Genomic DNA, 25613 nt, shown 5'->3' on the forward strand with positions numbered 1-25613 from the left:
TCATTTTTTAATAAAATGCATGCAATGTTACTAACAATGGAATCATAATGAATAAAAACAAATACACTTTGGTTGTTTCAATGACTATATTTTTTTAAATTTTATGAATTAATAAAAAGTTTAAAAACCATATAAATTAAAAAAGAGGAATAATCTTAGTTATGGCTCTCAACCAGAAGGCATTCATTAAAAAAAATACATGCAGATAAAAAAAAAGGCTACTTATTTTATACACTTTATTGAGCATCATGTCCAATATACATTGCGCTGAAACAAAATGGAAAACAAAACTGGTGGCAACATCGTAGTAGTAGAATAGGCAAGATTACCCGGACACCATTTTCAGAGTGTATTGCTTAATGAAGTTTGAAAAATGCACTGAATCAGTGCAAATACAGTGAACACCGGTCAGAAGGTCATGATAGAAAATTCTGACGTAAATCGTTGACAGCATTGACGTGATCAAGTTCCCACATGTCTATTAAAGACTATACATAACATTTGCCCAGGATTGTACAATGTAAATAGTATCCTTTAACTTATTCAACTCTTGATTGCATGCGCCAAAAAATGGTTTATTTTGTGATCAGTCAGTATGGAGAAAGATGGCATGATTTTATCATTACCAAGTCAAATCTTTATAAAGGACTTATTTTCTGACCAGTGTACGTTTTTTGATGTAAAAGTATATGCAGGATTGTATCTTGTGTCATTACTACGTTTAAAAATAAGGATATCGGGAAGTTATTGTGATATATGATAGCTAAATGTGTACCAGGAACACAAAAAAACAAATGAAATTGACCTTTCAACCTACCTATCATCCTTAGCATCTGCACCCAAAACAAAATGTGAAACTTATGACCTACAGAGACATCCCAATGTGCAACAAAATACTGACATCTAGTCCAGTTCTACAACAAAGCCCCCCCAAGCATCCCCAGAACTCAACAACTACATTGAGGTAAATTCAGATGCCACAGCAGTCAGTACACACTCCACACCCAGAATGATCACAGTTTGCAGACTTTTCTCCCCACACATCCATTTTTGGTTGTGGCAGCAGACAAAGTCTTCCCACCCCGGGCGCTAATTGCGACATTAAAATCGAATCCTGAGAAATTGGCACAAACCTACTGTTAACGTTAGCCATGCATGTGCAATTCAATACTCGGCCCTTCCTTCGCCGACGACAAATAGCCACAAGATGCGAGAGTTTGATGGGATCATGCATGATGGAGTCGTTGCTACACTTGGATAGCGGATGTGGGTTGCCATTTTGAGGGCGTAAAAGCGCCTGAGCTTTCCGTTTCTGAAACATAAGCGGTGACAAAGCGAAGCCCGTAAAAGGCAACGTTGAGTGAATGACTGTTGAAAAAAATCACATTATTTTTGACAGGTATGACGGACTGATGTGTGATGTATGAAATTGAAGACAGGGGGATGATGTCAAGGCTTTCATTTGTTCGACTCACTCTTGACCACTAAATTGCATAAGAAACCTGGTAGTATAAAGTAGAAACTGTTCAGCAGCAGATAAAAAAGCAAGTTAATTTACAGTAGTGACATATTTTACATCATTAGTTTTCCAAAATAAATAAAATTAAATATACAATTCCAGGAAGGAAGGAAGTGAATTTCGCTGGTAGTGTTCTGAAATTTGCTCTTCTCGTGACATGTGACAACCGCTCGCAGGAGCCAAGTTGAAAAATTCCTTTTATCTTGCAAAACGAAGGGCACAAAAGTCGGAACGTTTCCCTCTGGAGGCATTTCCTAAAAAGGAGAAGATCAATTCCATGCTCAAGTAACATTGCACAAGTGATGAGAAATAACAAACATAAGTATGGGATTAATTTAAGATTGATTGGTAGACTATACTATCTTTTTTTTACATTACACAGCAAAAGTTGCTGGATTTGGGAGAGAACCACTGTCTTCCCTTCATTGTAAATTATTTTTAAAAATGATCTTTTTTTTAAGTTCATAAAAATGTGAAAATCAGCAAAGGACTTGTTATGCTCAAACCTTGTTGAAGGCATTACAGTGATATATTGTAGTCTAAAAAGTGACTGCTTAAATACTCACCCTGGAATTCACAATACGCTCTAGTCAAAGGCCATCTCTTGACTTTTTCTTACACAACGAGCCACTTTCCGCTTAAATTCGCCGTTGGGGTCCTCCCTCCACTCTTTCTGTAAAAGAAACTCGCTTTTTAGTGACCTCGCCTTCGCCACAAGGACGAATCGAGACAAAGTGCCCGGTCCACATTCCAACTCACAGCAGCGTCTACGTTAGCCGGTGAATCGCTGTTGGGGTCCGCCAACATGGAGATGACACTAATCATGATTGTCTCGACTGTGTGGATGGGCAGCCAGCGCTCTTCGGGCTTCTCATAACCAAACTTGTCCTCTCCGGGCTCGTGCAGGATGGAGATGCACACATCCCCATTTTTTGCCACTGCATACACACAATGAAACAATCTTCAGAACTCGGCGGACTAAGTCAATTCAAAGTTTTCCTAACAAAATATGTGAATGAGGATTGTATGGTGGATCTGTCATTTGATGTAGTGTAACCATAAAAGTGAACATTACTAAACAATAGTTGATGGAAGGAGGCCCTACGTGAGCTTACCGTTTGGGTGCCAGATTTCGGTTATGAACTTCATCTTTGGAGGCCGAAGAGGATAATCGTATGGGAATGTTAAGTATGCTTTAAAAAACCCTCCTTCACTGCAATAGAGAAGATGTCAAAGTTAAAGGGTTGGACAACTGGTGGAAAAAAATAACACTTTATTAGAATGTATGACAGCGTCATGAATGTCAATCTGACATTTGAAACAGTGTCAAGTTTGCATCACAAGAGACATAATTTACTGAATGACACTTAACCATTTGGTTGCCGTTGACAGCAATATATATGTGCTTCCATTCCCTTCCAGTTGAAATGGATTGGACCTCTACCATAAGAAACTTTTAAATAAAGAAAGTGAGCTAACTTAGCTAACTTACAAAAGGGTGTCTTGGGGGCCGATGATCACGACTTCCCATTTATAAATATCGTCATCATCTATGAGACCTGCCGAAAAGCCCTCCACAGGGTTCTTGTTGAGCTCTGAAAAATAAGAGTGACATTGTTTTTTTTTTATTAAGATTAAACTTCACAAAACTTCATAGATATATCGAGAGGGGGAAAAACAACAAATGTCTCTTCTATCCCAACATTATAGCCACATAAAGGGTTTCCTTCATGTCCAAGATTAGATTTTTTTATATACTACCAGTATATGGACTCATAAATTCAGCAATTCATTCATCGTCTGTTTTCCCATAAAGGTCATGCAGGGTGCAGCCCGAAACCAAAATGATAACTCAAAGCAAAAAAATACTTTTTCTATCCATGAATTATTAAATGGATGAGCTCGCCTCCAAACACGAACGACGAGACAGCTATTTTTCTCCAGCTTGAATTGCTAATGTCGCGTTTATTTGACGTCTGGTGGGAAAAAACAAGTGAAATTTAGGGGTGGGGAAAAAGTGACTTCACATTTTTCCTTTTCTAAAAGGTAAATGGACTGTCTGGGATGTCATTTCGTATCGTGTGTCTTCCTCGATGAGTGGGGGGCTAGCATTTGTGGGGGCAGCATGATGAATGCTGTATGTCTTTCTGTCCATTGCTGTTGTCAAAGAATGCCACCTGGACAACAATTAGTTTGCAATTTAGAGTCAGCAACAACGACCTGCGATTGTCCACAGAAAGCAAAACTCGCCACAATGAATAGAATAACGCCAAGAAATAACAAGTTCATTAGCCATTTAACACAGCAAAAATATCACATCTAGAAATGATCTGTGTCTATTGAACACTGATTTGAACATCGATATTCTTATGTAAACGCCGTTAAAAGCTGATGGTCTCTGTATTGATAATTCCTTTGTTCTGTCAGCTAACTAGTGACGAACTCGCTAGCACGTTAGCAAGGGAATGTTGGTTTTCTGTTATCTGTTATTGGGGTGTTAATTATGCCCTGTTGTACGGTCTGTGAATTTCTTATTATCGCCAGAAGTCAGAAGTTCTGACTGCGCGTTAGCACCATGTTAAGTGGACGTTCCTGTTTTGAAGCGCTAGCTTCAAGTGGCTACATTAGCAGCTAGCTACGTAAACTTTACATTGGATTATTTCCCACCGGACAGAGTGAATTTCATTTTACCTGCAAGTTGTTTTCGGAGAAGCAACGCTGATTGTTCGGTCATGGTATGTGCACGTGATTGTAAAATGTGGTTTTAGAAATACTCCAAGCGAAATGAAAGCTCGCCCAGATTCGCTGCGTTGCGTCCTGCTTGCCTGCCGTTTTCCCTCTTGTGTTTTGACACAAGCTTCAGCTGCTGGTTTGGAAGCTGCACTGCGCATGCGTACGTGTGATTGACAGCTTCTGAATGTATTGCCTTGCGTTCTTCCTTCACGTCCGCGTAATTGGCTGCTGATTTTAGTGACTTTTTGCAATTTTCACGCTTTTTATGTAACGAAATTGAGGATACATTTGACTCGTATTGTGAATCAACCGACTACAATTTACATACATCCCCAATCATTGTTCCCATTAATACAAACTGTAGTGTATGTAACTGATGTTTTTCCCTTTCTAATTGCCGTAGTTTTGCTATCTAAACTGCGCATACTCCGCCAAGTGGTCATCAGGCGCCATATTTAATACAGCAAAACTCTGCTAGCAGGTTAGCATTATCTTGTTAGAAGCTAAAACTTTAAAACGCAATCTCCCGGTCAAAATCCAGCCTTAGATTTTACCCCCACAAAATGAACGTAGTAGATTATGTACGCGATATGGCCGCCGCCGGTCTCCACTCCAACGTCCGGATGATGAGCAGCTTGTTGTTGACGATGAGTAATAACAATCCGTAAGTATATCATATCCACACAGGATCCTTCTAATTGCTGATGTGCAAAACATCACATTTCGATTTTCGTTTCTTCAATTTTAATGCACCGATCTTTGCTTGGCTAAACACATAACCTATAGGGTGTTAATATAACATGTTGATGCAAGATGATTTTATTATAAGTGTTCTATTACGACTCTCAATGCGAGCACTGCGTATACATTTTCCTCACTGACAACTTGACATAATTTAGCTGAATTTCTTTTACGTTCATTTAATGACTATAACGAATTGCATATGCACATAGTAAATGTTACAATTTTTACGCAAACTTATTTTATGGCGCAGCAAGATGGCTTAGATCTGTCTTTTTTGTACTGCTATAGTACTTCAAAAGGACATTATATGACCAGTGGATACTCAGAATTGTAAAAAAAAAAAAACAATCTTTGACCATTGTTTTTCCCATTTTTTTTCTGTTTCCAGAGAGCTATTTTCGCCTGCTCAAAAGTACCAACTATTGGTTTACCATGCCGATGCCATCTTCCACGATAAAGAGTATCGCAACGCTGCCTGTAAATACAGCATGGCACTGCAACAGAAAAAAGTGCTGAGCAAAACATCCAAGGTTCGAACTTCGGCTGGCGGAGCTGCGGCCAACCTTCAGGTACGAGTATGAATTTGCACTTTGTTTGCAAGTCCACCATAATGACTTAAACCCTACATATTGTTTTTCAGAGTCTTCCTTCTGAGATTGAAGTAAAGTACAAAATAGCAGAATGTTACACTATTTTGAAACTGGAAAAAGATGCCATTGCAGTACTTGATGGGATTCCTTCTCGTCAGAGGACTCCTAAGGTAGGTCATTTAATTTATATATATAAAGCATTTGATGTCTGTTAGGTCACCAATCATATTCTGCTACAATTCCATCTAACTGAAGGATGCCAAACAGGGTTCTAGTACAGAATCTGGTCTGTTTACTTTTGTCCAAAGATCAACATGATGCTCGCCAACCTGTACAAGAAAGCTGGCCAAGAACGCTCTGCAGTGACCAGCTACAAAGAAGTCCTCAGACAGTGCCCCCTAGCCTTGGACGCAATTATTGGTACAAATTTCGCAACATAAAACGCCGAACGTCAAATTTCATGCGTCCAAATCTCTCCGCAGGACTGTTGTCTTTATCAGTCAAAGGAGCAGAAGTGGCGTCCATGACTATGGATGTTATCCAGAGTGTCCCTAACCTGGATTGGCTCTCTGTTTGGATAAAGGCATATGCTTTTATACATGCGGGAGACAATCAAAGGGCTATTAATACCATCTGGTAAGTTACTTTGGTTGGATACGTTTTGGAAGGACAGCTAATTCAGCGACGCTGTTGCACATAGCCAATGTTAAAACTTACCGCTGCCGGATTTCCCGTCAGTTCATTAGAGAAGAAGTCTCTGTTGCGGGACAACGTGGACCTCCTGGTGAGCCTGGCAGATGTCTACTTCAGGGCCGGAGACACCAAGAACGCCATCCTCAAATTTGAACAAGCCCAGATGTTGGACCCCTATCTCATCAAGGGTACGGAGAACAACAATCGGGGCACTGCCTAATCGTGTCCTGCCTGAAAAAGAACATTTGTGCTTTTTACCCACATTTAGGAATGGATGTATATGGCTACCTGTGGGCCCGAGAGGGACACTTGGAGGACGTGGAGGTCCTCGGCGGACGACTGTTCAATATCTCTGACCAACACGCCGAACCTTGGGTGATTTCTGGGTAAGTTTGCGTGCGATCTGAGCAAGTCTTGTATTTTACTCCTGACCTAAATGCCCGCGTTTCAGTTGTCACAGCTTCTACAGTAAGCGTTACTCCAGAGCTCTATACTTGGGCGCCAAGGCCATACAGTTGAACAGCAACAGCGTGCAGGCGCTCCTCCTGAAGGGGGCGGCGTTGAGAAACATGGGCCGTATCCAGGAAGCCATCATTCATTTTCGGGAGGCCATGCGTTTGGCGCCCTGTCGCCTTGACTGCTACGAAGGTAAGTCTTCGGCCTTCCCGCCTCGGCTGTCCTGGTGGTTAAAACGACACCTGATCCCAGGTCTGATTGACTGCTACCTGGCGTCCAATGGGATCAGAGAGGCCATGGGGATGGCCAATAACATCTACAAGACACTGGGAGCCAACGCGCAGACGCTGACCATTCTGGCCACCGTTTGCCTGGAGGACCCAGTGACGCAGGAAAAAGCTAAAACGTTGCTGGACAAAGCGTTGGCTCAAAGGCCCGACTACACCAAGGCAGTGGTCAAAAAGGCGGAGCTACTGAGTAAGTATGAAGGCACGGTGACCTCATAACTCGAGGATGTCGGATTATTGTCTAGTTTGTGACGAGTGTCCAATTTGGCAAAAGGTCGTGAGCAGAAACACGAGGAAGGAATCGCGCTGCTTCGGAACGCCCTGGCCAATCAGAGTGACTGCATGCTGCACAGGATGCTGGGAGATTTCCTGGTGGCTGTCAACGACTATCAAGAGGCTATGGATCAGTACAGCATTGCGCTCAGGTGAGCAATTTGGCGGGTTTTGGTTTGAAGGTGCATTTTAAAAATGCTGTCGTGTCTCTTTCATATTCTCCCACCAGTCTGGACCCCAACGACCAGAAGTCTTTAGAAGGCATGCAGAAGATGGAGAAAGAAGAGAGTCCCACGGACGCCACCGTGGAGCTGGACGGCGACGACATGGAAGGCAGTGGCGAAGACGGAGACCTGGAGGGCAGTGATAGCGAGGCCGCTCAGTGGGCTGACCAGGAGCAGTGGTTCGGAATGCAGTAGGCGGGGCCAGGAGGAGGCGGGGTCTTTTTAAGGACCGCCCTGGTCACGCTTGTTCAGAGGGATCCAATCCCTATCGCCTCAAGCCTAAACTGACCTCAGCAGTGGCAATTTTTCGTCCATTCTTTGTTTTGACCTGAAAAAGTTACAACCTATTAGTGTTTAATTGTCAGCGGGAAGTTCGCCATGGAAATTGGCTTTATGGCAGACTGAGGGAAGAGTACAGGGTGACAGAAAAGCAAAAACCTTTTAGCAATAAAACTCAGAATGATGAAAGACTACTATTTTATTCCTAATGAGTGAAAGTTAAAACAGGCCATTTAAGAGAATAATGAAAATGTCATGTTTTTGTTTCTTCAAAATCTCCAATCTTTTTTAAGGGTCACCCTGTTTTTTCAATTGGTGATTTACTAAATCAACTCATTGGTGTCCAATTCAAATGATTGGACGTCTAATCACTAACTCATTGGAATTGACAGCAAAACGTTGTTGGTTTGACTATCTTTGTTTTGATGTTGTCTAGAAAAAAGAGCCTGTTTTCTATCGCATTGCTAAATGTTCAAACTGTTTATATTGTATTTTGTAAATATTTTTTAAAGGTATCATTAAACTTGAAATGCTTGTGGATGCAGTCTAAATTCTGTCAGGCTCACAGACACTGGTAGTAGAGCACTTAGTAAATGTCCTTTTATTCACCTGAATTCAACGTCCATGTGACATAACGAACAACCCGACAAACTAGGCACGGAACAGAACGTCACTACATCCGCTCTAAATTCCTACGTGATCATCCCATCAAAGCATTTCCTTAGGAAAAAAAAACAAATCAACTCCTTGTAGCTTATGGAACACTTGATCAGGTGACTAACCTTGAAGCGCTTTCTTGACATTGTCTATGACACAAATCAGCAGCCGTAGCAAACATGCACCGAATGAATGAACGGATGAATGTACACGAGAGAAATAACATCTTCGGGTAGAAGGAGCTATGATTGAGTACTTGGATTTATGGCCGTTTTGTCAAAACAAGTCTTGTCTTCACTTTTTCCATCATGCAGCTCTTCGACTGGAAGTGTGCTGCCGCAAACGCACGACAAAAAGAAAAAAAAAAAAGAAGAAAAAAAAAAACAAAGCCAAGTGATTCGGAGACGACTCCCGCCTGTTTATACGGCCTTTGCTGGGAAGAGAAGAAAAAAAAGTGGCCTATTAAATCAGGTTGCCGGTAATGGCATCCTCTTATAAGCGTTTACTACATTGAGTTTTATATACAGGCAAGTTAAGTGCAGAACTATAATTTGAAGTTAATGAGCTGACAACTAGACTTGTATGTAGTTCTTTCACACCCTCAAAAAGTTGACCATCAGGTATAAACTGATTTTTTTTTTACATGATACTATTACATTTGAATGTGATCATCAGGTAAATACATGAAGAGTATCACAGAAAAATCTGGAAATGAGCATTATCACGGATAAAATCTTAAATATGTCAATCATGACGCTTTTACGTGATAAAAAACAATCATGTAAAAAGGCATTCGTTTAAAAACGCCATATACGTACATTTTAAGAATCGGTGATCATAATTATCATGTTTTAATAAGTGATAAGTCTAATATTTTAGCATGAAAACATGATTATGATCCCATTTTTAAATCTTATCTCATTTTCTGAACCTCTTTATCTTCGCCGGGGGTGCTGGAGCCAATCCCAGCTGATTTACGTGATTATGACAAAATGTGATACAGTGTAATGAATTATTTCAATTTTATATTTGATTGTGTCATGTAAAATCCTCATAAGTATCATGTATAGAAAAAAATATGTAAAAATGAGATACTTTATGAGTGGTTAACCATCATCACATAATAGTAATCATGTTAAAGGGGATATTCAACTTTTTTAGGGCGTGTCAACAATCCGCTTATACGACAAAATAATTTAACGTCTTCAGCTCAAGTACCGTTATTACTATATATTACTATACAAGACACGGCACAAAAAAAGGCAAGCGGTTACTGTCATGCGGGTCAAAAGTGGACTCACTCTGCAGGCAAAATTTAGAAAGGCCTTGACGGAAAAGCCCAACGGCACTCAGTGGCGAAAAAAAAAGCACTTTTGTCACATATTTTGACAGCAACCATAAAATGGCGAGCTACTACTTTCCGCACATGTTATGTACACAAACACCCTCCCCCGAGCTTCTGCGGATGAAAAGCCAGCCTTTCGTGCCAAGTATACAGTATATTCAAGTACAGTATGTGCACAATTATACTCTATGTTATAAATATTATTTGTTTAAATAATCAACAAATGAAGCGCACAGAAGTCCTCCAAAAAAAAAAAAAGTGTATGAAGGCTTTGGGTGCTTCAAATCATGGAGACAGGAGAATAAAAAAAAGTGGTAATGGTTACGGAACAGCGATGAGGTAGCTGTGCAGGAAATAGTCAACTAGGTTGGAAATTAGCATTCTTGCCGTCTCCGAATCTCCCCAAAAACTCTTTATAAAAATGGTGTCAATTTTCTCCTTCGAGCGACACACGATGTATAATAATATAAAAACGCCGACAAAATAAAAATATGGCACTCAAACAAGGACCCCGCAAACACCCACCCAACCACACACACACACACACACACACACTAACAAAAGAAGCGCTACTTAAAAAAATGTCTTAAAAACAAAAACGCATCTGTGGTGGGAGTTTTGACCGGACGGTTTGTGTTAGATGTGCGCGCATACGAGTCCGGTGCCCGCCCGGGAGAAGGGATGGGTCAGTCAGGGCCACAACACGGCAGCAACGTTAGTGTCGGCGCTGTAGATCCACAGCACCAGAGGCAGGCAGACGGCCACGAAGGGCCAGGAGATGCCCTCGGCGCATGCGGACAGAGGGCGCCCTTTGCGACCCGCCGCCGTGGCCGTCGCCGCCTTCTCTGGTCGTTTACCCAAGTCCAGGTGGTGCCTGGCCGTAAACTTGAGCAGCTCGTCCAGCAGGATAACCGGCATGGAGATTTTCAGCACCATCATCCACTGGGTGGCGTCCAGGGGGGTGATCTGGAAAATGACCTGGAGAGAAAAGAGGGAGGGAGTCACGCATGTCTGTGTGAGATTTAAAGACTCTATATTATCTTCAGTTAAAAAATACATATATACATTTGTAGAATCTTTTAAAAAGGCCTCAATCTTTAATAAATAGAAACCAAACTAACAAAATTCTCTCTTTTTGTCAACTCATTGGTTAGCATTCCCAAGTCCAAATTCTATTCTATCAGACTTTCCCACATTCCATATTTTCTCACATATAAGCCGCACCTGCATATAAGCCGCACCCTTAAAATTGCCTTAAAATCATTGTAATTTACAATTTCCCACAAGCGAGTTTTTTTTCACATTTTTTGCAAGACATTGTTGATTTTCAAAATAAATTTCTCGTGCATTATGGCGTTTCGTCCTTGTAGTTCCGTGCATGTCAAGTTTAATTTGTGTGCATATAAGCCATACCCTTGATTCAGTCAGCATTTATTTTAGCGACAAATACAGCTAATATGAAAGAAAATACAGTACTTAGCTTTCAAGAAATTTAAAGCCCAAATGTCCCCAATTTAGAAAAATGAGGTTTCAGACTTACTGGAAGAGGCTCCACGTAGAGGATTAAAAAGTGGAGGGACATGGAGAGGCAAATGGCCCCCAAAAGCCAAATGTTCTCCCAAGGAGGCATTCGAAGCAGGGACTGGTTCTCTGACAAACTTTGTTGAAAAGACAAACGATAAGAAGCTCACTCATTGAGCGCAAACGTTGCTATTGGGAAGCTTTTCTACCTGTTGAGGGCGTTGCACATCTCGATGGTGACGAGCACCGACAGAGCCATCGTCATTGGGTACGGGGACTCAAACACCTCGCAGTCCAGGCCGTCAAAGTCCGGGTTGTCGTCGCTGCACTGGAGGAAGTGACTCTGCGGAGAAAGGCGCTCAATGAATTGTTTTTTCTACCCACATATTAAAACAAAAAAGTGTCCGGCTGCATTAGCGCTTCCGCCTACCAGCTGGTACAAGGTGATCTGAGGTCCATCGTCCGAGACCGTAAACCACCAGGCCGCGGCTCCCACCGTGGCAGCACCGACGTAACCTGGAAACAAAGAGGGCAGAAGCTCACGCTCGGGCGCCTCCCCAAATATCCTGAGGAAAGCTGCTGCCGAAGAGTCCTCACCGCCAATAGCCAGATAACGAAAGAAGAGCCATCCGGAAATGAGCGGTTCTTTGGCATTGCGGGGTGGCTTCTCCATGATGTCCAGGTCTGGGGGGTTGAAGCCCAACGCGGTCGCGGGAAGACCGTCCGTCACCAGGTTGACCCACAACAACTGAACCGGGATCAGCGCTTCGGGAAAACCCAGCGCCGCGGTAAGAAAGATACTGTTGGGAAAGACATGCAACGTCAATACCATTAAATAAAGACTCCAAAAAGGTGGGATACGACGTTGCTAACTTACCAGACGACTTCCCCTACATTGGAAGATATAAGGTATCGGATAAACTGCTTCATATTGTTGTAAATAGCTCGGCCTTCTTCAACGGCGGCCACAATAGAAGAGAAGTTGTCATCGGCGAGGACCATCTCCGAGGCCGACTTGGCCACGGCGGTGCCAGAGCCCATCGCAATGCCTATCTCTGCCTTCTTTAGGGCAGGGGCATCGTTCACGCCGTCTCCTGTCTGAACAACACGAGATCTTTCCATCATTATTACGTATATTTATTCCAGCAGTGCACAAAAATAATCTTATCCGTGGCTCCCAACGCTGGTTTAGAGATAAGACCATAAGTGACCTACCATAGCTGTGATCTCGTCAAATCCTTGCAGGAACTCCACGATTTTGGACTTGTGTGAGGGCTCCACACGTGCAAAGCAACGCGCGGTGATGACAGCGTGACGCTGGGTGTCGGGCGCCAGCTCATCAAATTCTCTCCCGGTGAAAGCCATCTGGTCCACATTGTCGTCCTCGGAGAAAATGCCGATTCGGCGGCAGATCGCCACGGCCGTGCCCTTGTTGTCCCCGGTGATCATGATGACGCGAATGCCGGCCTGGCGACACAACTTGATGGAAGCCGCCACCTCTTGTCTGGGAGGATCCAGCATGCCCACGCAGCCGACGAAGGTCAGGTCCGACTGGACAAAAGGGGACCAGAACATTCGTACTGCGCGGCTCTTAAATGAATCTAAAGCTAGAGCGAGCGGTCACCTCATAAATTCCGAATTTGCCGGGGTCAGATAGTATCATGTCCTCCATCTTGGGTGGGCTGTCTCGTGTGGCCAGAGCCAGACACCTCAGAGTATCTCGACCGGTTCCATATTCGCGAATCACAGACATGATCTTTTCCTTGATACTTTTGGTCAATGGAACTTTGCTGTTACCCACTCTGACATGGGTGCACCTCTCGATAACGCCTTCTGGTGCTCCCTGCGATAAAGAGGATGGAATATCTGTCAGGCAAACGAAGATGAGGCTGGTTATTTGCATTGTTATGTCCGAGTATACCTTAACAAACATTTTTCCCAAGGAAGAACGGGACTTATTAGGTGTGCAGTAGACCGACATGGACTTTCTGTCTCTGGAGAACTCCAGAGTGCACTCTTTCTTCATCAGCTGTTTGATAACCTGAAGTCCAACCAAAAATAAAGGTGAGCACATCTGTTTTAGACAAGCGAGACGAACAAGGTGGAAATTGGTGTCACTCAACGGAGTTGCAGGCGTTAGCTCTGTCAATCTTGGACAGGCTGTCGACTTCTGTGTCAAAGACGTTCATTTTCTCTACAAGACAGGTCAGAGCAGTCTCTGTCGCCTCGCCCACCTTTTCATACACTCCTTTCACCTGAAACGGATTTCATATTTTAATGATTTAGCATTGAGCATTTTCGAGACCAAATGTTAACTAAATATACCAATGGATTGGATGGCGTAGCATCAGAATTGGTTTCTAATTGAGCGAAACATGCCACAAAATAAAAGCTTTTTTATCCTCCTTATTGTGCATTCATTGGATGGTCCAACTTAGTCCATAAAATAGTGTGTTAAAGACACCAATTGTCTGTTTCACATCTCCCTTCCGCCAATGTGTGTGATTCTATAACACACTTCAGATCACAGTGAGACAACTAAAAATAGCAGTGTGTATACTACCATCTGAAAAAAGTGTATTGGATGCAGTACAAACCTCATTGAAGTCCAGCGACGAGTCATTACACAGTGCACAGATGGTGGCCAATTCCACCAGAGCATCATACTGCGAGGGTTTCACTTTTTTACCGTCCTGGAATCTGTGGATAATTACAGTGAGTCTATCATTGTTGGGCATCCAATTGACTGCCTCTACCACAAATGAAAAGCAATTACTCACACGTCGCCTTCTGGTGCGTAAGTAGAACCTGTGATGGTAAACTCGGACAGAGAGCAGTTCTCGCCATCTGCCTTGTTGATAATGAACATCTAGGAATTAAAAGGACTGCATTAGCAGGGCAAAAATCACATTCGCTAAAATCAGATTTCAGAGACACAGCAGGTGGCAGTAGAAGCCACAGAAATCCCCAGTGGACCTCAGCAGTCTCTTCTTTGAGCCTGTTTTTCACATTTTCTTTAGATGGTGGCTTTCTGCCTTACATGTACATAGCCTTATGGCAGGGGGTGCATAGAAGAAGAAATAGCCTGAAGAAAGTGCAGGCCAAAAGCTGCATCACACAGGGAGATGTTTTATTCTCCCACTCACATAGACGTTATACAAACCCCCAGGGTGACAAGAAACTGATTATGACCATAAACTAGTTCACATCTACCATGGCAACTGGGAAACACACTCGTTAGCACACACGAGGAGTATTGAATAGAGATACTCATGGAAAATGCTATGTGTTGGTAAGTTTTTCACATTTTCAGTTAGTTTAGCGTAAGAATGCGGAATAACTTTAAGGGAAGCCTTTGTAGATATTTAACAAATTAAACTTTTTGGGGATCAAAGAAGTAGAACAAGTTCTAATGAACACATTTAAGCTCAAGTAGGTTACCGAGCAGGGAACTAAAGTGTTTTACACTATAATTAATCAGTCTTGACATTGGATGCTTTTCCCAAAGAAACAACGGAAGCACTGTTTGTTTGGCTCTTTTTCAAGATTGATGACGCAAGGTCAGTTATATAAGAGAAGCGAGTCACCCGACGGTTTAATGTAGGCAAGACAAGTGCCAGCATGTTGCCTTGTGGCTTCAAACCCTGATCACAAAGGGAAGAGTATTTGCAAAGTGCTACTTTCGCAAGGCATCGCGGTGAGCCAACTGAGCCAACGTCTTATACAAACACCAGAGGACAAAACACTGACGCCCCATGAACCAAGTTACAAAGTGTATAACGACTTACTCTGCAGACGGACATTTGATTGGTAGTCAACGTCCCCGTCTTGTCAGAACAAATGACAGAAGTGCAACCCAGAGTCTCCACGGACGGCAGACTGCGGACGATGGCGTTCTTCTTGGCCATTCGGCGGGTCCCGAGAGCCAAACAGGTGGTGATGACGGCAGGCAAACCTTCGGGGATGGCGGCCACAGCCAGTGCCACTGCGATTTTGAAGTAGTACACAGCACCACGGATCCAGGAACCTCCATGAACGGGGTCGTTGAAGTGGCCGATGTTTATGATCCAGACGGCAATGCAGATGAGGGAAATGACCTTGGAGAGTTGTTCGCCAAACTCATCCAGTTTCTGTTGCAGGGGTGTCTTCTCCTGCTCTGTGGCTGCCATCTCATCACGGATTTTACCAATCTCTGTGTTAACCCCGGTGGCCACCACTACACCCACAGCCTTCCCGGATGCAATGTTGGTACCCTGAAATAGTTGGAAATATTTGGTCAAATATTGTAGCCCACATGTGAATCCCAGGTCTTTATGGGATCACTTTTTTGTATGTTTTTTAATTCCGATGTTTGTTAGCCGTGAAGTGAAGTTAGCAAAAGTCACAGAGTAATATAGGGAGGAAAAATAGGATAGCCCATCACTCTGTTGTATCTTTCTAACTTGACACATAGAAAATATGTGTATTACAGTACTATGTATCCAAAAAGATGGTGTCAAAGCTCAAGAATGAGGAAGAATCGTACATGTTCTCAACTGTTGAGAAGAATGGATTAACTGAACATTACAGTAATCCCTCAAATATCATGGTTAATGTAGACCAGACATGGCCGCGATAATTGATAAATTGCGAAGTAGGGTCATCCCTATTTAACTTTTTTTTTCATCCCATTGCTGAGTCCTAGTAGCAAGAGTGGCTTCCGCTTACGAGTTTCAGCATGGATTTTCACATTTTTAAGAACTTCCAAAGAAGTATCAATTTTCTAGTAGCCAACAGAAGACAGGGGGAGTCACTCTGCTAGCGAGTTTCAGCATGGACTTTCACTTTTTTTTAAAATAACTAATAGCAGAAAAAAATTGCGAAGAAGTGAATTTGCGATAGTCGAGGGAAGACCGTACTCAACCAGAACCACTCCAGCAGCCCCCAGATGAATTGAGTTTCAAACCGGAGACCCAGAATATTGACATTCAGTCAAGATTTTGTTTTCACGATTGGCGCTAAATAACTTACAGAGAATAGCATGTTCTTCTTGTCTTGATTGACAGCACGAGGGTCAGGCACTGGGTCTGTATGTTTAATGACAGAGACGGACTCTCCTGCAAGCCAAATACAGTTTTTATTAAGACACCGTTTTTTATTTGAATTCCAAGTCATGCTCATTGTTTAATAGAGAAAAATAGAGCCTCAAGTCATTTAATATGCAGCCTTTAAATTTTAAAAGATTTAATCAGATCAGTGAACTAAAAAAAGAAGCTAAAGGCTTATATGCACATTTTCAGTCCTCCTTTGACAAATGGCTGGATTTAAGTAGTTTATCAACTTACCAGTAAGAATGGACTGGTCCACTCTCAAAGTTGTGGATTTGATTGAGCATATACGAATATCAGCAGGCACTTTGTCTCCAACTGAAAATGTATTAAACATATTTTCATTAGCATGAAAAATACTAGTGACACTGCCACTCTTCATTGTGCGACTTATAGTCTGAAAAATACACAAGTCAGCACGCCTTTGTACACCAAAGTGTTGCTTTCATAAATCTCGTTCACTGTAATCTACGTGTGCTAACATGCCTGTCATGTAATTGTGATGGAGGTAGCAGCATGAGCTAATTCTTGAGGGTTGTCACAAGGCCACTGGGCAGTGTTGCAGGGAAAAAAAGAAAAAGATCCCAAAAATGAAGGAAATGGAGGACTTAAGAGCCATAAATGGCTTCTCTCAAAGGAATAGACCGATTTGGGAGTGCGGCGACCTAATTCATCTTAATGCTGCATAACATGAAACTGGGGAAATGCTATAGGTTCAAACTATCTTCACTCTTAACCAGATCTGGCCCATCTTTAAACTATAAACCCTAATGGTAAAAAGAATAAATATACACTACTATATGTATATAATAAAGGCAATACAAGGTAAGCGCTATTGTAATACAAAACTCAAGTGACCTTTGTCATAGAGAAGGGTTGCCAACAATGCACAACGCCAAAAATGGAAAAACTATTCCAATATCTTCCCCAATGCTCTGATCAAGTTTAAATGTGGCCTTATGATAGCAGCTGTCTCCACATCGCATCATTGTGACAACACAAGAAGAGACAAAAGGGCAAGCCTTGCTACTAGATACTGTACTTAGAATACAAATCATCATAATCCATTTCCATTAAGGGGGTCGCTCAGTGTCAGTTTCACTGTCTGTTGTCATTGTCTGTTTTCAGACGTTTTACAGTTGCATGCACTTGGACACGTGGCGTTGTTGCTTGAGTTATGATCCTTGGAGAAAGTAGATGCTAACTGGCAACTCATTAGGTGCCGCCAGGAAGGTTGATCTGTCAGCAGCAACTATTGTCCAATCCTGACAAACAGCATTTCTCAGAAATGACGTTTAACACAGTAGCATCCTAACCTGAGCCGCTGAAACAATAAAAGTTTGACTTCTGAGAAGGTCACCAATACAGGGCTACCACTAGGCCTGGCTCCTTCATGACCAACCCTCATGTGGATAATAATCCATGCACAAAAGTCTCACAAACAATGTCTTCAAGTCATTGCTTTTGACAAAAGCCTGACTTTGCAACAAGGTCGCGTCCAGAGGAATTTTGTGTTTTTAAGAAATACTGGGATTGTCCCGGAGGGGTTTTGTGACACCACAGGCCTGTTCTGAGTGCGTGTGTGCGTAAATCAGCTGTCACTTTATGTCAACATCCTGCTTGGTACCGATCCAAGCCTCTCATCAGCCATCCGCACTTTTGCATCTCTGTGTTGGCCAACAGGTGATGCGGTCCACAGAGCTCAAACTCGGTGATACATTGTGCCCAGTATGACTCACAGAGGTGCCTTTTAAATAGACCTTTCAACAGCAAGAAAAGCAGTGGCATGGCATAAGCTGGCAGCTTTGACTGGCACCTGCCCTTGCCGTGTGTTTGGGTACAGCACGGGGTTTAGCCGGACGGCCAGGAGGGTCCATGTGCTGATGGCAGCAGCACAAAAGGTTGACATTCTGTCAAGTCAAGAAGGCCATTTTCTAAGAATCGGCTTGACAGCTCTCCAAAGCAGACTTCCCTAACAGCCACCTCAATACAAACTGTCTCTAAATCAACTGCTAACTACCTGCAGTTTAATTTCCCATCTAAGCAGGTTTAATAAAAAAAAAAGGACAAATGTTTACACACAAGGACTCTGCAAATCCGTAGCTGTATGCTAGCATAAGAGAACCCCTGTAAATTGTAAAATCCACTCATACCGTAGCTGGTATATAGCTTTTTTGCTATTAATGCTGAATTCCAAGCAGAGCATGTACTCCAAATATTTAGTTATAATAAGAAATTTTCTTTATACATCGAGTGGCCATAAGTTTTGACAGGACAGTCCTTCATTTATCTTCCAGGTACAGTCTCCTGAAAATCCACGAGCAGGAAGGACACTTGTCTGTTTTCTCTTTTGAAGTTGCATTAAATCGCAACACACTCCAGTTTGTTCACGACTGATATCCTGTCAACTCAACTTGCAGATGCCATTACCACAGATGAGTCACTTTTCATTGTCAAAAAACTTATTAATAGAGGTACTTGTTAAGTTTAACTAAATGGGTCCTGTTTACGTTTCCTAGTTTGGTTACCTAGAAGGGCCCTTATCAGTAATTAGTGGTGCTAAATTTGTCTATTGTAAATAGTTCTTTTACATTTATATGCATGTGTTCCATCTACCCCAAATAGTTCCATTAAGAACTGCTATTTTAGCATGAATTGTCATGGAAATTTAGTTTGTACATTACCAGAGGGTGCTTTGACATAACAAAATACTGAGAACAAATACTGTCCACCTTTTCCCAAAATGTTTCCCTCTATTCAGTTAGGGTATTTTAGCTAAATTAATTTGTACACAGTATTATGATACAATTGTTATCATAGAAAATGGCATTGTTGTGAAGATTGATGAACTCATCTTAACACATTAGACAGAATGAATGAAACTCCCCAAAATATCTTCAGTAAACCCTGTTGTTTGTGTGCAGTTGACAATATGGTTGGACTCACATTCACAAAGCTAAGGGACTGATGATCTGGCTTCTGTTATGCAATACTACCAGCGTCTCCTTGAAAAGCTCCGCTTTGCCTTTTGCTGTTATGAATCTCAAGCAGCCACCAGCTCAGCCTCACACATTACATGAAGCTGTGTTGCGGTTCCCATGGCAACAAAATCTAGAAGCCCACAAGCTTGGATCAAGTATCCAAAATTGTAAAATAGTTGCACAAAGGACGTCTAATAATCAAATTCGACATTGTAACTTTAAGGGACTTCAAACAAGTCCCCGCAATACTCCCACTGTATAAAAACCCAAATGACTGGGGTTTATGGCATAGATTTATGGCACAAAATAAACCTTCTAGCTAAAGTGAGATCTGATCTATAATCCTGCTGCTAGTATCACACATAACCCATAAATAATGAGCTCATTACAGATATACAGTAATTGCTACCACCATTAGCAAATTGTTTTTAAAAGAAACCTACATAAAAATACGACTTTCTAACACAGGCAGCCTGTAATCAAGACGAGAGCATTTATTATATGTCAGTCTTGCTGACAAGTCATGAACCTCGGCCAAAAAACAGCCCCTGGGTGATACTGGACGCTTGGCAGACCCTACGAAATGCCACATATTATACACGGTGTCTGGAATCCTAGGGGAGGGTGCAAAGCTGATGGGTAGGGTCACTGTGCATTGAGCTTGGTGGGCTAGGCTTAACCACAAAGTGCTTCCCTATAAGGCCATCTCTCTTGGACACAATAGGAACAGATGGAAGGAAGCCTCCCCTTTGCTAGCCTTCTCACGAGGCTGCACCACACACTGGCCCAACAGGCTCATGGTCAGCGCAGGACAAACCCGCTGAGATCTGTTGCTCTCTGAAGAGACAGCCAGATGCAACAAACAATGTACTTAATGATCTCAATGTGAGTGTACCAAAGGTTTTTGGCTTCGGCTAAAGGCCAAATAGGATAGCAGAATAAATAAATAGTTTGATCTAATACCGAGTTTTAATTGGTAATTACTCGAGGCAAACATATGTTTTCCTACACACAATTGAAAAATAAACTGTTTCGTATTAGTCAGGAAACATATGCCCTTAGCAAGGTCAATAGAGATTCCTGTACCGCACCATGTGTGCTAAAATTTAAACTGAACAGCATATAGTACACGGTTGGGACCAGGCACCTGTTATCTTCACCATTGCCTGATATAAATACTGCATTCCATAATCCAAAGCACCTATGACAAGCTATAAATACAACGGAGCACTACACGGAGAAAGATTCTGCATAACTTCCGAGGCTAAGGGTTAAACAGTTGCAAGATATCATGCAAGACTTCAAAGACTCCTGCATTCCACAAACACGTTAAACAACACAATGAATGAGTGCAAATTCAAATGTAGCAGATGGAGTAAATCCTGTGAAGCTGCTGTCGACATGTCATGAACTCTACAGTCGTGAGTCTGAGGAGCCAAAAAGGCATATTAGCCACACTATGTCAAAAAAATTAACCATCAATCACTATGTAAACGTAGTGTGGGTTTTCCTACCGGCAATTTCAACAATGTCCCCAGGAACAATGTCTCTGGCCTTGATCCTTTGGACTGTTTTTCTGTCCTGCCGGTACACTTTCCCCATTTCCGGCTCATACTCCTTCAGTGCCTCAATAGCATCCTCAGCGTTACGCTCCTAAAATAATAATCAAGTCAATTCAGTGCACAAACACCGTTCATAATAACACCATTACAATAAAATGGGGCAATCGTGTAACGTGCTTCGAAATTGAATGTATGATGACCACTCACCTGCCATACGCCAACGATGGCATTGGCAATGAGAATGAGTAAAATGACAAAAGGTTCCACAAAGGCAGTAATAGTTTCTTCGCCTTCCTCAAACCAGGCCAGGACCTAAAACATACACACAAAAACATTACTTTTAAAATGACATGTAACAACCACAGCAGGAACCAAAGGTTTGCTAGTAGAGTGACTATGAATTGAACCCTTATATAAATGAGTCAGCTAAAAATTTCACTATAAACCCTAAAACAAAACATTCTCACTTTCTCGTTTTTCATGCAAAACCTCAATTAAGGATTAAACATCCCCTTGGCAATTAATTAATATCCAATAACACATTAAACAGCCAGATTGTATATAACAGTGCAACTTGGGCAACTTCAGTTGGGTAATTACAAATTATTTCCATAGAGTTCATCTACTTGTTATTTTAAACATTCTAATGGGTAAGCTCCCAAATTTGGTCTTGCATGGGGTTCTGTTCCCTTGTCAGACATCAACCACTGACACCTCCCTATCACCTGACTGGCTACTGCAGACTGCATACCACACACATGGCCTGCGGACTAGATCGAAACTAGACTCAATCCTATGCATGGAGTATTCCATTAAATTGTTAATTTCATGTAACTATGACTACCACATCCACATGAGTCCCAATGATGTTTAACTCCCCCCCCAAAAAATATTAAAAGCCCTATAATAGGTATTCTAGGCACTAGGTTGCAATGCTATTTTAAACACCTTAATGCAGGCACTCTGACTGATTGTCAGAGATGTTATCAGAACCGGTCTTTTGACTTCATCTTGTCTAGCTATATAGTAGCTATAGAACTACCGCCAAATGAAAGGCAAAGTTCCCAACAGGGAGGAGTATGATGAAATGAGCATGGCAAGAAGACACTTTCTTTAACCTTAGTTAACACTCCAATAAACACTGCTTGATGAATGTGATGTCAACCCAAAGCAGTGTGTGAGCAAACTGGTGGAAAGCAGGCCAGGTCTTTGTGGTTGAGTCAATATGTTTTTGAATTGTGTCTGGTTTCTTCAATCATTTAAACTTAATGTCTAACAAGAGTCAGTTCTAACAGTAAAATAAGATGTTTGGCATTTCAAATTTGTTCATAGTTAAAACCCACATATGAAGTAATGCTGCTCATTCCCCAAACATATGTTCCTAATAAATAATAATGGTAATTTAATGGTTTAAGAATTATTTTTGCAACAAAACTACCACATATTACTGTCTTTCCTTTGGAGAGTGTAAGTATGTTGCAGTATAATTTGCTGGAAAAGCAGCAGTGTAATTGCCCGAAATTGAGGTTTTGCAATGTCATAGTCATTTTTTTTTCTTTAGTGACAATCACAACAATCATTTTTAAACCACTTCCCAAAGGTTTCCTATTCCAGGCTCCAAAAGTATGTTTTGGGGTAAATGGACTGCTAAAAATAGGTCCATTGTTTTCAGTTAAAACCAGTCTTATAAGTAAGCTACCTCTGAGAGCTTTTAATGTAAATATTACTTAAAGGAGATGGTCACACACATTTACGACACAATCCTAAAACAAATAAAAGAAGCCTTTCCAAAATTACTCACAAAAAGAATGCAAATATATATTTATATCCGATTTAGATTTAAACCATCATTGCAATGAGACCAACACCCGACATTCGGGCATAATAATATTTTTTAAATTATAAATACGAACAATTCTAAACGTCTATATCTTGAGATTCATGTTTTCAATGGTGGAGTTAACTCAGCCATAACTCAGCTGCTGTTGTCACCATTCCTCAGAAGGCTCTTGAAACCTTATTAACTCCTCGACATGTGCATGTAACTTCAGACGACCTAAACAAACCGAAGACGTTCACACTTCAGCACGTTGTGTTGCTTCAACATAACCTAGCCATTCATCACAATGGGCTCAACTATAATCCCATCCACAACTTTCAAAAGACATAAAAAGAAACACATATTTTCAAGATGCCTGGCTGCTCCAAGTACTCAGACTAGAAATGTGTTAACAACAGGGTAAGGTTACAATGACAAACAGAAGAGGCAATGGGAAATAATGAATACTTACAAAAGAAATACAGGCAGCCAACAGAAGAATTCTTACAAGTAGGTCTTCAAACTGTTCAAGAACAAGTTCCCATAAAGATTTCCCTAGAGAAGAGACAGAGTTAATGAACTTTTTTTTTTTTAAAGAGAGGCATTCATATGCCGTAAGAGAACAGTATAGAATGTGAAAGAAATTACCTTCTTCTGCTGGTAATTCTATTCGTCAGGGGGAGCATTTCAAGGATGGGATAGGACATAGAAATAAAAAAAGAATGAAGAAATATATCAGCTAGACAGACTAAATTAGTTTTTCTCAACAAAACATGGAAACAAAAGGAAATGGTTCAGGGTCAGATTAACATATGACACAGTAATGATGACTAATGCAACTGTCAAAAATGTCTTTATACTACTTCCTGACTTAAGTGTGCATTTGTTAAAACTAAAATTCTATACATTACTGTTTCAGCAATCTTTCAAAACACTGCAAAAAATCTAACCAGGGATTGCCAAAGTGATTTAATGTCACTTAATATGCATAATATTAACATTTACTAATCCAATACTTCAGTGGCAGGGCTTTAAATGCTCTTCTTGCTTGGGACACCAACTAAAAATATATACTACTCCATTATTCGTGGTCAAATCAGAATAAAATTTGATTTTATAATAGATCCCAATTTTTTTCTGTCAGTAGGTTCCCAGTTAGCTCTTCTGGTGTAATTAGCATGTACTATCAGGACTCATGATACGTTCAGGGAACTTGGCCGTCGTAGTTTTTTAGAACTTTTTCATTACATTTGTCAACTTTCACCAAGTGGCTTACTCGGAAAAATGCTTATAATTATACCTTATCTGGCAATGATGGAGTTAACAGTAGTAATAGAGTAAGTAATGCAGAACGTAGACTGTCAAATACATACGCGCACGTGGTCGATCTAGTATTTGCAAGTTGCTATGGAAAACCTCAGCCAAAACTTGCCAATATTAGACATTTTATTACGCAGACGATGTATGATATCATAACATTGAACAGACAAGTTCCAAAGCAGTTTTTACTAATTAAGGAGCGGTAACATGACAAGTCATCGTTGATTAATGATTACGTGGTTCATTACTTGGGATGGGTATTTAAAGTTTCAAATGGCGTACCGTTCAGGCCGTATTTCTCCCGTTGTCGTTTCACCTCATCCAGAGAAAGTCCCGTGCTTTCATTGACGGAGAAAAAAGTGTAAACTTCCTCCACACTCTTCGTGTGAGCGTTCTCCATGACGGACAGGCGTGCGGACGGCTCCTTTCAGTGCAGCTTCACGCTTCACGCCGCCGTAAGGTGTCCGCGTGGTCTCAGAGATCGCAAATAATACAATTAGGAGTCTTGTTATTGTTGCTCTTGTTATTGTTTTAAATGAAGTCTTATGCTGAAGAACCGTATTCGCCCCCTTTGCCCTTGAAGTTGTACTAATCAGTCAGGAAAATGGTTACAGTGAGCCAAATTGTCGTTGCTCCGGCTGGATGAAGATTAATCTGAGAGTCCTGTTACGTCCAAAAATGGTGGGAGTCTGTCGATTTTAGTGTCCTGTGTATGGAACTGCATTCGTCCAGACTGGTCCAGAGTGTTTTGGGGCTGGTTCCCACCTCAGCTCGGCGCAGTTTTTTGTGGGTGAAAGTGAGCCATTGCGTCGATGACAGGCTGCCTTTATCAAAGCGCTGCTCCGGTGTTCTGCATGTGGATTCGTCTGATTGGACGAATGGTGTCACCTGACCACAAACCAGGGAAACTCAAATAACCGGAAATGTTGTTTAAAAAAATTATATTATTGTTTTTAATGTAACATCATTCATGAATTAAAATCTTATATTTGCATAATGACAATAAAATAATTAAATTCATTTTTTTCAAATTTCATGTATTCATTAATAGTTACTATACATCAATTACGGTGTATTGTTAATGGTATATAATTCATGGGAATACATTTTCAATTATTAGTAACTTGTAACTTTTAAAAATTAAAACATAATTCTGCCATGAAACAGTTAGATTGTCAACAGAAGACATTTATATAAACATGGGGAAAACAACTTTTTTATAGATAAAATTAGGAATGTCAGCAGCCGTTAGTTAAGCTAACACGTGCATCAATTCTGCAGGTGTTCCCACATAACTTGCAATTAAATTGATCTATTTATGTATTTAATACGACTTTTACAAAACAAATACTATTGATTACACTCCCACAACACTGGCCCTCTCTCAGTCAAAAACGATTGGACGTCTAACACCGCCATTAGCAGCAGTCACTGAGTTCAATGAGTGACGTAGAAAGGGTTAAACAAAGCAGTATTGCTGATTGACATTTAGATAACCTTTTGCCCCAGGCGTGCTCTTCAAG

The 25613-nt window shown here is 41.3% G+C and overlaps 3 protein-coding genes across 3 annotated transcripts; 1 reads left to right on the forward strand and 2 right to left on the reverse strand.

Annotated features, from left to right (window-relative positions):
• Nucleotides 1-219: 219 nt before the first annotated feature.
• Nucleotides 220-4421, reverse strand: LOC144195023 (ubiquitin-conjugating enzyme E2 G1-like). Its single transcript, XM_077714354.1, has 6 exons — nucleotides 4211-4421; nucleotides 3012-3114; nucleotides 2635-2732; nucleotides 2279-2457; nucleotides 2086-2192; nucleotides 220-1773 (listed from the first exon to the last, which is right to left on the reverse strand). The coding sequence occupies exons 1-5, from the start codon at nucleotides 4251-4253 to the stop codon at nucleotides 2106-2108; spliced, it is 510 nt and encodes a 169-aa protein (XP_077570480.1). The 5' UTR covers nucleotides 4254-4421; the 3' UTR covers nucleotides 220-1773; nucleotides 2086-2105.
• Nucleotides 4422-4635: 214 nt separating this feature from the next.
• LOC144195022 (anaphase-promoting complex subunit 7) lies at nucleotides 4636-7862 on the forward strand. The gene is made up of 11 exons (XM_077714353.1): nucleotides 4636-4916; nucleotides 5385-5565; nucleotides 5637-5756; nucleotides 5895-6006; nucleotides 6069-6222; nucleotides 6325-6467; nucleotides 6548-6665; nucleotides 6731-6927; nucleotides 6988-7212; nucleotides 7297-7447; nucleotides 7525-7862. The coding sequence occupies exons 1-11, from the start codon at nucleotides 4816-4818 to the stop codon at nucleotides 7712-7714; spliced, it is 1692 nt and encodes a 563-aa protein (XP_077570479.1). The 5' UTR covers nucleotides 4636-4815; the 3' UTR covers nucleotides 7715-7862.
• Nucleotides 7863-8376: 514 nt separating this feature from the next.
• Nucleotides 8377-24918, reverse strand: LOC144195025 (sarcoplasmic/endoplasmic reticulum calcium ATPase 2-like). Its single transcript, XM_077714355.1, has 20 exons — nucleotides 24373-24918; nucleotides 23419-23436; nucleotides 23243-23325; nucleotides 21159-21263; nucleotides 20904-21042; nucleotides 16646-16726; nucleotides 16332-16417; nucleotides 15110-15574; nucleotides 14102-14190; nucleotides 13919-14021; nucleotides 13445-13576; nucleotides 13243-13362; nucleotides 12946-13164; nucleotides 12537-12872; nucleotides 12199-12419; nucleotides 11919-12121; nucleotides 11752-11837; nucleotides 11531-11664; nucleotides 11341-11458; nucleotides 8377-10778 (listed from the first exon to the last, which is right to left on the reverse strand). The coding sequence occupies exons 1-20, from the start codon at nucleotides 24488-24490 to the stop codon at nucleotides 10491-10493; spliced, it is 3144 nt and encodes a 1047-aa protein (XP_077570481.1). The 5' UTR covers nucleotides 24491-24918; the 3' UTR covers nucleotides 8377-10490.
• Between the last annotated feature and the right edge of the window lie 695 nt (nucleotides 24919-25613).

The sequence above is a fragment of the Stigmatopora nigra genome, chromosome 4, assembly GCF_051989575.1.
Source record: "Stigmatopora nigra isolate UIUO_SnigA chromosome 4, RoL_Snig_1.1, whole genome shotgun sequence".
Classification (NCBI taxonomy): Eukaryota; Metazoa; Chordata; class Actinopteri; order Syngnathiformes; family Syngnathidae; genus Stigmatopora; species Stigmatopora nigra.

Excerpts from the sequence above, each read along its gene's own strand:
- LOC144195023 (XM_077714354.1), bottom strand. The coding sequence starts at position 4,253 with ATGACCGAACAATCAGCGTTGCTTCTCCGAAAACAACTTGCAG. Across the intron at positions 3,115-4,210 it reads TCTCCGAAAACAACTTGCAG|AGCTCAACAAGAACCCTGTG; the intron begins GTAAAATGAAAT and ends CTTATTTTTCAG. Across the intron at positions 2,193-2,278 it reads CGGCTAACGTAGACGCTGCT|AAAGAGTGGAGGGAGGACCC; the intron begins GTGAGTTGGAAT and ends TTTCTTTTACAG.
- LOC144195022 (XM_077714353.1), top strand. The coding sequence starts at position 4,816 with ATGAACGTAGTAGATTATGTACGCGATATGGCCGCCGCCGGTCTCCAC. Across the intron at positions 6,007-6,068 it reads AGCCTTGGACGCAATTATTG|GACTGTTGTCTTTATCAGTC; the intron begins GTACAAATTTCG and ends ATCTCTCCGCAG. Across the intron at positions 7,448-7,524 it reads CAGTACAGCATTGCGCTCAG|TCTGGACCCCAACGACCAGA; the intron begins GTGAGCAATTTG and ends TTCTCCCACCAG.
- LOC144195025 (XM_077714355.1), bottom strand. The coding sequence starts at position 24,490 with ATGGAGAACGCTCACACGAAGAGTGTGGAGGAAGTTTACACTTTTTTC. Across the intron at positions 13,577-13,918 it reads CGTCGCTGGACTTCAATGAG|GTGAAAGGAGTGTATGAAAA; the intron begins GTTTGTACTGCA and ends AATCCGTTTCAG. Across the intron at positions 10,779-11,340 it reads TCTACGTGGAGCCTCTTCCA|GTCATTTTCCAGATCACCCC; the intron begins GTAAGTCTGAAA and ends TTTTCTCTCCAG.